At 36.8% G+C, this 12,345-nt stretch overlaps 1 protein-coding gene across 1 annotated transcript; it reads left to right on the top strand.

The window, feature by feature from the left end:
• Nucleotides 1-7,683: 7,683 nt before the first annotated feature.
• Nucleotides 7,684-10,301, top strand: LOC107427584 (probable amidase At4g34880). Its single transcript, XM_025077515.3, has 5 exons — nt 7,684-8,311; nt 8,527-8,741; nt 8,968-9,207; nt 9,338-9,527; nt 9,852-10,301. The coding sequence occupies exons 1-5, from the start codon at nt 7,784-7,786 to the stop codon at nt 10,209-10,211; spliced, it is 1,533 nt and encodes a 510-aa protein (XP_024933283.3). The 5' UTR covers nt 7,684-7,783; the 3' UTR covers nt 10,212-10,301.
• Nucleotides 10,302-12,345: the final 2,044 nt, after the last annotated feature.

Below are 12,345 nucleotides of genomic sequence, written 5' to 3'. Positions count from 1 at the left end.
TGACAAGATCACCAACTTCAAACGACTTATGGCGACGATGGAGATCAGCTGTAGCCTTGTAACGAGCATTGCTGGCATTCAGATTATGCTGGACCCGGGTGTGAATATCTTGAATTCTATGGGCCAAAGTGTCAGCAGCTGTGTGAGGAGGGAAAGAGGTGGAGACAAGGTCGACAATATGGTTGGGAGGTTTGGTATAGATGATTGCAAAGGGACTAAATCCTGTGGAATGATTGACCATGCTGTTATAGGCAAATTCAGCTTGGGGCAAGTATGAGTCCCACTGTTTTGGAGAGTCACCTGCAAGGCTACGCAGCATGGAACCAAGAGTTCGATTCACAACCTCAGTTTGACCGTCCGTTTGAGGGTGATAAGCACTGCTAAATTGAAGCACCGTATCAAACTTGCGCCACAAAGTTTTCCAAAAATGGCTAATGAACTTTACATCTCTGTCAGAGGTGATGGACTTCGGTATGCCATGAAGTCTCACAATTTCACGGAAAAACAGGTTGGCCACATACAAAACATCGACAGCTTTCTTGCAAGGAAGAAAATGAGCCATCTTGGAGAACCGATCAACTACAACCAAAATGGAGTCGACTTTGCGCTGTGAAAGTGGCAGACCGAGGACAAAATCAAGTGAAATGTCCTCCCAAATATGATTTGGGATAGGCAGGGGTGTGTAGAGGCCGGTGTTTTGTTGCTGGCCTTTAGCGGCTTGACAAACAGCACAATGTTTGACAAATTTGGTGACATCTCGTTTGAGGTGAGGCCAAAAGTAGCGTTCTTCAAGCAAGGAAATTGTTTTGTCCCTTCCAGTATGAGCAGCCAAACCACCTCCATGAAGGTCTCTTATAAGCTGAAAACGAAGAGAAGTTCGAGGGATACATAGTTGGAGCCCTTTGAAGAGATAGCCATCATGAATATGAAAATCGCCGGCTGCCTCATGCAAACGACATTTTTGCCAAATGTGTCCTAGGTCGGGATCATCGGGGTATTGGTCTTGGAGAGCGTCGAATCCCACAACCTCGATTTGCAACTTGTTCAAGAGGCACACCTTGCGACTGAGAGCATCTGCCACTCGATTGTGTTTCCCAGCTTTGTGGTGGAATGAGTACGGAAATTTTTGAAGAAATTGGGACCATCGGATGTGCATCTTGTTGATGTGCTTTTGTGAACTGAAATGTTGCAAAGCTTGGTGGTCACAATGAAGAACAAATTCCCGCTGGATCAGGTAATGTTCCCAATGCTTGAAAGCTCTCACGATAGCATATAATTCTTGTTCGTAGGCCGACCACAATTGACGGGCAGGGCACAACTTTTCACTGAAAAACTCAATAGCACGCTGTTCTTGCATAAGGACAGCCCCAATGCCCGTTGAAGACGCGTCCGTTTCGACTTCGAAGATTTTGTCGAAATCTGGAAGTGCCAATACCGGTGCCTCAGTAAGATGTTTTTTCAGAGTTTCGAAGCTTTGCTGCTGAACAGGCCCCCATTGGAATTTTCCTTTCTTGAGGCAGTCTGTTAGTGGACCTGCGATAGAACTGAAGTTGCGCACAAAACGCCTATAGAAAGTTGCGAGTCCATGGAAGCTGCGAACTTCAGTGACTGTTGAGGGTGTTTTCCAATCACGGATTGCAGCTACCTTTGAGGGGTCGGCCTTGATTCCATGCTTGCCCACAATAAACCCGAGGAAAAGAAGTTCTGGGGTCATGAATACGCATTTCTTGAGGTTAAGATACAGATGGTTTTCCTTGAGTATCACAAATACCCGCTGCACATGCTCAATGTGGGCTTCGGTTGAGTGGCTGTACACAAGAATATCGTCGAAATATACCATCACACAGATGCCAATGAGAGGTTGTAGAACTTGGTTCATCAAACACATAAAGGTATTCGGTGCATTGCATAACCCGAAGGGCATGACCTGCCACTCGTAGAGACCCGTAGGAGTCTTAAAGGCGGTCTTCCATTCATCTCCAGGTCTTATCCGGATTTGATGGTAACCGCTGCGAAGATCCAACTTAGAGAACACTTGAGCCCCACTTAATTTGTCTAACATGTCTTCCAACCGGGGAATGAGAAACCGATATTTGGTAGTTATCTTATTGATAGCACGGCTGTCAATACACATTCTCCATTCACCATTCTTTTTGGGGACTAGAAGAGCTGGTACTGCACAAGGACTTAGGCTTTCTCGGATAAGGTTCTTCTTCAGCAAGTCCTCAACCATCTGCTGTAGGATTTGAACTTCTTTTGGTGGCATTCGGTAGTGAGGGAGATTAGGAAGTTTGGCTCCGGGTAGCAAGTCAATAGCATGTTGGATGTCCCTCATGGGTGGTAGAGAATCCGGCAGTTCACTTGGACAGATTTCAGCAAACTCTTGAAGAAGTTGGAGAATGGGTTGTGGACATTGAGAATCTGCAGGGGCTTGAAGTGAGGCTACAATACCGAAACAAATCTGTGAGTGTTTAGCTTGAAGTTCAAAATGTTTTCCCGAGGTTGTTAAAAGTATAGGACCCTTTCCCGAAAGTTGTTCTGGTGATACTCCAGATGTGGGCAGCAGAGTAGGGTCATTTTAGGGCTTGGAAGGGAGTAGGACAATTTTCTTCCCATTCCATTGAAACGAATGTGTGTTTTGTCGACCATCATGCGTTACAGAGTTGTCGAACTGCCAAGGTCGGCCTAAGAGAATATGGCATGCGTCCATCTCCACAACATCACAAACAACCTCATCGGCATAATATTTTCCTATACTGAAATGAACTTTACACAGCTCAGTGACCTTGGTTTCGATGCCCTTTTTAATCCAACCCACCTTGTAAGGATTCGGGTGACTCATAGTAGGAAGCTTCAAGGCTTTAACCAAGGACTTGGACACTATGTTCTCGCTGCTCCCGCTGTCTATAATCACCTCACACACCTTCTTGTTGATAGTACATTTGGTTTTGAAAATTGAATGTCGTTGAGGCTCCATGGGGTGTTTAGGAGAGAACAATAGCTTCTAGATGATGCAAATAACTGGTTCACCTTGGTCTTCATCCACCAACTCGGTTTCATCCCCCACGGTGGCAAACTCTTCTCCCGAATCGTCCTGAGTCTCCACTATATTAACCTGTTTACGCAGTGGGCATTCATTAGATTTGTGACCCTGCTGGCCACACTTGAAACACTTGAGTGGAAAGTTTCGGGCATAAGGATTTGAAGGTCTGTTGGGTTGGTTTTGGGGTTTGCTGGTATTTTTCATGGAATTATCAGCAGGGGTGGCCTTTTGGTAAGGTGCTGCTGGTGATAGTGATTTAATTTTTGGTGGGTACAATTCACTCATGGGTTTCCACTTAGCTGATGTTTTAGTTACATGCCTTTCAATTTGCTTTTCAATCTTGAAAGCTAAATTGACAGCTTCACTCAGATTCCACACAGGACTAAGCTCTATTCTTTCTTGAATTGGAGTAAGTAACCCAGCCACATATCTAGCAACTAGTTGGCCTTCATTTTCATTCAAGTTCACCCAAGCACTGAGTCTATAAAATTCTTCAGTATACTCACTAATAGAACGGTTACCTTGGTGGCAATGGTGATACTGCTGGTAAAGGATTTGCTCAAAATCAACGGGGAGAAATCTGGCTCGCAACATTCGGCGTAACCGTGACCACGATTGTATCGGACCCTTTCCTTGTTTTCGTCTATTACTCAGAACCTGTTCCCACCATGCCGAGGCTCCCCCACGGAATTTGTAAGCCACTAAACGAACCTGTTTATCCTCCGGTATGGACATATACTCAAAGAAAGACTCAACAGTTTGTACCCAATCAAGAAAATCCTCAATATTCAGAGACCCATCAAAATTTGGAATATCAACTTTAATTCGGTAGTCTGAAGGTTGGTGGTCTCGAGCATACCTGTTAGGACCAGCTTGAGGGGCTCGATTCATGGCCATTGTCTCCATCTCATCTTCCGAGTCCGAGTCGATTGAGAGTGGAATACGTTGCTGAACATCCAGAAATTGACGGTGTTGAGTTCTGGGAATTCGAGGAGGAGGCGAATCTTGGAGGAGTGGATCTGCTGGATGTGCCAAAGGAATGGGCGTCTGTGGCATCTGTGTTGCTGCAGATCGGTCGCCGAAGTGCTCTGGGAGATGAGAACCAGCAGTTCCAGATTTCAATGTCAGACCAGAATGTATTGCAGCACAGAGTTGCCGAATCTCATTAGAAAGGGTGTCGAATTTCTGATCTAACTTAGCCACAGCAGATAAGAGCATTTTCGAGCTTGGGTCCTCGCCAGAATTTCGTTGAGAGCTTTCACCGGAACCAGCCATGGAAATTTCAGAGAGGATAACCTGGGACCTGTGGGCTCTGATACCAATTTGATGCAGAAAATCCTAGAGGGAATTACCAAGGAGCAGATCTCAGGCTCTCATTCCTGTCCAGATCCAACTCTGGTCCAATTCCAGCATGAGTCACGAAGAATGAGAGAAAACCAGCATTTTCAGTCTATTTCCAGAAATTACCAAATCTGTCTTTTTTTACAACTACTTTGTTTATATCCCTCTTTGTCACCGCGCAGGGTGAAATGTTAAAAGGCATGAAGCCACCTCAGCAATTAAAATAACAAAACAAGCCATATCAGCAAGGAAAAGTAAAAGGAAATAAAACACTGCGTTTAGACAGGAAACTAATATATTGCAGCTGCATCAGCCTATCATTTCCTAATGATGCAATTAAATGAAGAAGCAATAGAAATGATAAAAGCACCACCAAATGAAAAGTTTACAATAAAACGTTGGCGTCGATTTTTTTTTTTTTTTTTTTAAGTTTTATTCCTTCTCTTTCTTTCTCATTCTTTCTTCACCTCCATATCTTCCTAACCTCTCCAAATATTCTAAACGTTTTTCTTTTTTCCATCACCTATGGATGATTAAAATTCAATTCCCTAGCCTCACAACCCAATTTTTAAAATTAAAAAAAAAAGATTTTTAACAATGGTTTTGTTAAAAATCATTGTCAAAAGGAAAAAAAAAAAACAATGCTTTTCTGTAAAAGCATCGGCTATTATAAACGTTTTTAGCAATGTTTTTTATTTTTTTAAAAAGCATCACTAAAAACGTTAATAATAGCCATCATTATTACAGAAAAGTATCATCTTTTCTTCTTTTTGGCTGCGGTTTTCAGAAAACCATGGCTGAAAATCTATTTTTTCATTTTAAAAATTGGGTTGTGAGGGTAAGGAATTGAATTTCAATCATCCATAAGTGATGGAAAAAAAAATGTTTAGAATATTTGGAGAGGTTAGGAAGATATGGAGGTGAAGAAAGAATGAGAAAGAAAGAGAAGGAATAAAACTAAAAAACAAAAAAAAAACAAAAAATTCAGCACCAACGTTTTGTTGTAAACTTTTCATTTGGTGGTACTTTTATCAATTCTATTGCTTCTTCATTTAATTGCATCGTTAGGAATGTCAGGCACACATGAATAAATGTATTAGGCTTGAATTCAACAGGTTTGGGCATGGATTAGGAGGGTGGGCTGCCAAAAGTGCTCCACTTTTTTATTTTTTTATTTTTTTATTTTTATCAATTCTATTGCTTCTTCATTTAATTGCATCTTTAGGAAATGTCAGGCACACATGAATAAATGTATTAGGCTTGAATTCAACAGGTTTGGGCATGGATTAGGAGGGTGGGGTGCCAAAAGTGCTTCACTTTTTTTCTTTTTTTTTTTCCTCCATCTGTTTCTCTTTGCAAAAGTGAAACCCAGTTTGTCAATGGAGAAATCAAAACATCGTGTAGTAGGTGTTCTGTTAAACGAAGATAGCAGCATAAACGTAGAGTACTTTAGTCTGGAGGAGGAAACAAAGCTTGTGAATATGGTGGAACCTGGAGGTGTTCTTGCTGCCAAGAGCAGGAAATGAACATTGTTGTTCCCCCTTTTTTTTTTTTTTGGTTCTGGCTGCCAAAAGTGTTTCAATTACTGCCAAGCGGAAGCCATGGTGTCGAGTGGAAAGGGAATTTTGACAATTTTTCTCACACGAGGGAATTTTAAATCTGAGTCGTCCGTGTCTTGCAGTTTAAATCTAATGGCCATAATTTTTTCCACTTTTTTGGATCGGATCCATTACCATTCCTATAAAGTCGAATCTCATAATAGAAACACTTTTTAAATTACATATCGCTCTTCGAGCATAGACAGGACAAAATTACATTCGTTGTTATTACCAAAAAAGAAAAAAACAGAAAAAAAAAAGTTACATTTGTTGCTGCATAACCACTGATGCATAATGCATAACATCAGTTAATTCTTTTTTTTTTTTTAAATCATAACATTTTCAAATTGCCACACTAAAATCAGACTGACAACAAGTGGGCCATCAAAATTTTTTTTTCTTGGTGACAAAATTATTGTGTGTGTGTTTCACACAACTTTTAAGCACAAATTCCTCGTGTATGAAAGCAATAATTCAACTTCACTTTAGCGTCGGTCGATACTGGTTGCCGATTTCCTATCACCAACTGCGAAATCCAAAGGACTCGTTGATGTAATTAAAAAGCCTTTTCTGACTCTGGCTTTGGTGGTCTAATGCAAACTAGCTATATTTTTTTTCCGCATTTTGTAATCTATATAAATATGATAATTCTGTGGGATTTGATCCAGTGCAATGTTCTTTAAATATGTGGGTTCAAGTCGCCCTCCTTCCCTTCAATTTAGAGTTAACATAGTATATGTATAGTGTTCATTTATATTCAATATATGAATGAATATTGCACAACTGAAAAATAATAAAGAACAAAAGGATGATGAAAGGGACATGGATCCTTTCAATTTCTACGAAAATGGAAGATTTCAAGTTGATTTAAGCATTTCATGTTACATCATATTATATTTATCCAATCGTTAGAACTAAATCCATTTATTTTACTTAGAAGGAAATAATTTTCTAAACTTCAAATAACCTTTAATGACATCAAATTCCTCTATGTTATCTTAAAAATTATTTAAAAAAAAAATTCGTTTTCCTATTTAAATTTTAAGAGATTATATATTTCAAAAAATTAAAAGATATAAACAACCATAATGAAATTTTATGATTTATCAACCATGAATAATTCATCAAACTTTCTTTAAAAAAATAATAATTCAACAAACTTTAATTTTTTTTTAAAGAAAATCATAATATAAAGATTTTGATTTACAGTTTTCGGTGGCTCAATAATTTAGAAATTTATATAAGACTAATTTTTTAAAATTTATCCATATGTATAAAAATACTTTTGTATTTAGTATTTATTTAGAAGATATTTATATTTAATATTAATCAAGAGGATTAAAGAAATAAGCCATAAATATAGAAACTATCAACTATATTATTTATTTTCCAAAACTATTCTAATTATTAATGTTGATAAATTTTATTTCAGTTAAGTAAAACAATCTAATAGTTTAAATTTACTCATACATATGACATTATATTATTTATCCAACGTGAAATCCTTTATTTTAACAAACAAAGAGGAACCTATTCCAGGATGGAAGTCGAATCCCCAAGCAGCCAGCCATGTGCAACTTACCTGTTAGGCTGAATATAATACAACCACAAGTTTTTTTTTTTAATATATATATATATATATTTTTTAAAATAAGTATAACCACAAGTATATATAACGCGACCGACACATATGCATATTCGCCATATAGTATTCAATCCAATTGTGCAAGCTTAAATTAACCCACTTCTACTCTACTCTCTTCCAAGATTGACTCAGTGAGTCAGCCGAAACATTGCTTCCATGGCACTGCTAACCATACTCTTTTCCTTGTTATCCCTGCTTCTGATTCTTGTTGCTTCCAACATTGTAAAGAGCCATGGAATGGCACTGAGAGAAGCCACAGTGGAAGATCTCCAACTGGCATTCAAGCAAAACAGACTGACTTCCAGGCAACTCGTGGAGTTCTACCTTAGAGAAATCCGGAGACTGAACCCGGTGCTTAAGGGGGTAATAGAAGTGAATCCAGATGCGCTTTACTTGGCGGATAAGGCAGACCAGGAACGAAAGGCTAAAGCACCGGTGACACACTCTAATCTGCATGGAATTCCAATACTGGTGAAGGACAATATTGCCACCAAAGACAAATTGAACACCACAGCTGGCTCATATGCACTGCTGGGCTCCATTGTGCCTCGTGATGCTGGTGTGGTCACAAAATTGAGGCAAGCTGGGGCTATCATACTGGGAAAGGCAAGCTTGAGCGAGTGGTCACATTTTAGGTCCGACAATGCACCTGGTGGTTGGAGTGCCAGAGGTGGCCAAGGGCTGGTGAATTTAACATTAGTCCACAGACATAACCAATATTCAAATATTATTATAATATAACCAATATTCAAATATTATTACTATTATATGGGTTTTGATTCATGTTTTGGTATTTTTTTTTTCACTGTAGTATAAAAAATTACCAAAGTGCAGTGTACATACCCTGTTTCATATACTCTGCTTTGATGATGGCATTATAACGAAATTGTTACATGCAGAACCCTTATAATCTATTGGCTAGACCTTGTGGATCGAGCAGTGGATCCGCCATCTCAGTAGCTGCAAATTTGGCAGCAGTGTCACTGGGAACCGAGACAGATGGCTCAATTTTATGTCCTGCCAATTTGAACTCTGTGGTAGGAATCAAGCCAACAGTGGGTCTCACTAGTCGAGCTGGGGTTGTTCCCATCTCCCCAAGGCAGGACAGCGTTGGGTAAGTGTAAAATTAAATGCACTCCACTGGTTTTCTCTTTACCTAGCTTCTACAAATTTCAATAATAATTACAACAATAAAACAATAAAAAAAAAAAAATCCTTTCTTTTTTTTTTTTTTTTTTTTTTTTTTTTTTTTTGTTTTTCTCAGAGAAGATATAGTTTTTCCATGCCATTTGGTTTTTCAAATAACATATGCAGCTTTCCTTGGTGTTGGATGGAACTAGGCCAATTTGTAGGACTGTATCAGATGCCGTTCACGTTCTCGATGCCATTGTTGGCATCGATCAAATCGACATTGCAACAATTGAGATGTCCAAATACATTCCTAAAGGTGGCTATGCACAGTTTCTCAGACGCGACGGACTCAAAGGAAAGAGAATTGGAATGGTCAAGGATCCCTTCTTTGATTTTGGCAACGACACTTTTCTGGCTCAAACATTTGAGCTACATTTCAAGACATTAAGGTCACAACTAATATATAATCTAATACCTTATGAATAATGCCTGGATTTTGAGATAGCTTTGTGTGGAATAATGACTTCTACTCCTCTGTATTTTAATGTATTCTGATGAACTTGGTACTGATTAATATAGGCGAGAAGGTGGAATCTTGGTAGACCATCTGAAACTAGACAACGTAGGGGAGATCTTTAGCTCCGCAGCCGAAAATACTGCGTTGTCTGCTGAGTTCAAAATATCCCTAAACGCATACTTAAAAGAGCTTGTGACTTCACCAGTGCGGTCCTTGGCAGATGTCATTGCCTTCAACAACAAAAGCAAAAAAGTAAGTACACAATTCATGCCTATATGTTGCTTATTTAAAATGTATGATTATACTGTATTAAATTGTTTTTAAATTTGGTCCAATCAAACATGATTTAATCCTATTCCCATTTGAAAACGCAAGACTTAACTAGACATGATTAAAATTGGATTGAACTAGTTCAAGTTTAGTCTGATTTGATATCTAAACCTTAAACAATCCATTCTAGTCTTGCATTGTAAACAGGTCTATATTAGGGGTTATCCCCTTTAGGTATGCATTGTTTGTTGATCCATAGAATTTCCCATCTGAAACATGGCATTGTAATTTACTTGGACAATGCAGGAAAAAGTGAAGCAGTATGGACAAAACCTATTTTTAACTGCCGAAGCCACAAATGGAATGGGAAATGCAGAGAAGGCAGCACTTTCTTCAATTGCACGCTTGTCAAAAAATGGGTTTGAGAAGGTGATGAAAAAGAATAAGCTAGATGCATTGGTGGCTGGTGATCCATTTGATATTCTTTCTACACCACTTGCTCTGGGGGGTTTCCCCGGGATAATAGTCCCTGCAGGATACAAAGATGGTGTCCCGTTTGGCATTTGCTTTGGGGGCCTAAGGGGTTCAGAACAAAAACTTATTGAAATTGCTTATGCCTTTGAGCAAGCCACTAAAATTAGGAAGCCTCCTCCGTTGAAATTTTGAAAAACATGTAGTTGTTACAACATACAACATGGGATGTATGTATCTTGTACGTGAATTTAATAAGTTAATATGGAGTATATTCATATTCTATAGTGTCAATAACCCTAAAATTCATAAATAAGAATTAACCGAAAGAAATTTGCTTGTATTGCTGCTAAATGCGAGCAACAGAATGTAATGATTGAAAATACAGTGCATCAATAAGTTTAAAAAAGTATGTAAATTTTTATGATTAAATATGTTTAGTGTCTTGTCAGTTTAAGAAAATCATTTATGATCCATATGTTATTCAATAACATGTGACATGTTCTTTTCTTATTGTTAAGTAAAATTAAATAAAAAAAAGTATTATTATTTGGAAGGTGTTGGGAAATGGAAGTTTCCAAATTGTATTTATAATACTTTGAAATAAAATTTTAATAATTTTTTTGTACTTGGCTCCGATGAATTTATTTTTCATTTGTTGACCTTGTTTTCAAGCCGGCTTAATTTTCAAGTATCATCCAAACTTGAGCAGAATTTCATGATTCAACTCATTGAGATCAATTTCCTATTATGTTTTATTTATCGCTAGGATCCTATTAAGATTTGTTCACTTTTGAGGAAGCAAGCTTGACACAGAGATCTTTTTTCCTATCAAACATAGCATTCTGGCTTACTGATTAGTTATATATTTATTTCACTGTAATTTTATTTCCATGATGTTTGTACAGACTATAGTTTTAGATTTTAGATTTTAGTCGGTTGGACTGATTTAGATGGTTCTTTTCTTTTTGTGTTCATGGTGATAGTTTGAGTGGTTTTGGGCTTTCCTTGAAGAGGAAGATATAATTACCAAGATTTCTATAGCAGCCATGACACTGCAGGGACTACTTACTTCTTTCAAATAATTTGAAGAAAATTAAAAAAAAAAAAAAAAAACAAGAAGAAAGAAAAGATATAAGAGAACTATTATAGGCAGGATTTTGCTAAATGGGTTGTAAAAGGTAAGTGCTTCATGAGATTTCTATGTTCCCTGGTGCTGGTGAGGGAAGGTTTTTCAGTTTTTATATTTATATATTGAGGGAAGATTTTTCATTTTTTATGTTTTATATATTTATTAAATCACACGTGTTAAAATATTATTAGTATATAATTTAAATATAAAAAATTAAACATTTAAATAGATAAATAAATAAAAAATAAATCAATTAAATGTTATTGTATTTGGTAAACAAAGTTGATGAATATTTTGATAACTCTAATATTATTGTTTATATACATTCCATTAATATCTTTTTAGGTATTTAGTTAATATTTTTTTAAATGACATTTTGATCCCCAAATAAAGTTAGTACATTATCTAATAAAGTAATTATATTTTTATTTAAAACTTTTTTTAAATATATATATATATATATATATATATATTTATATGTATATATAGCTTTGTAAATATCTTGAGATTATCAATTAAAAAATAGCACTTGATGACTAAAATAAACATTCAGAGCAAAACTAATATAAATGCAGTTTTTATTCCTCACCCCCCACCAAAAAAAAAAAGAAAAAAAGACCATGCAATTTTATTTTATCTTTTTCTTTTTTTTGAAAAATTCAATTAGCAATATATTTGTGTTATTAACTTAATTATGAATTAGCTTGACACCTAATTTTTCTTTATGTAGTCTCCATATATCTTGCAATTAACTAGAAAATTTTACTAAGTAAAATTATATGTTTAAAAAAAAAAAATTCAGCCCTTGAAAATCATTTTCTGGTTACTTACCTACGCAGAACCAAAACTAATTGAGACTACTTATGTTTAAAATGGATAATGAAGGAAGTTCTCCTAGAATTCTATTTCTGTAGTGATTTTACTAGTTTTAGCCTGTTGAACTGGTTTAGAATCTTGAGTCCTTTTAAGTGTTGATGGTAATAGTCTTGTTAACGTAGTTTGATTAGCATGTTAAACCCATTGTCCAACAAATTAAGTTTTTGGGAAGTTTGATATGTTTGACAGTACTTAATTCAGCAATCTGAAGTCTTCTTAAAAAGGCGCTAAGACAAAATTTTCAAGATTTTTTTGTTTTTTTCTTTTGTAATGAACCAAGAATTGAAACTTAGCATTGTGGAAGATCTATTTGTTCTTGCC

The sequence above is a fragment of the Ziziphus jujuba genome, chromosome 9 (genome assembly GCF_031755915.1).
Source record: "Ziziphus jujuba cultivar Dongzao chromosome 9, ASM3175591v1".
In the NCBI taxonomy this organism is placed as follows: Eukaryota; Viridiplantae; Streptophyta; class Magnoliopsida; order Rosales; family Rhamnaceae; genus Ziziphus; species Ziziphus jujuba.
Note: the sequence above shows the minus strand (reverse complement) of the source record. Positions and strands in the feature narration are given on the sequence as shown.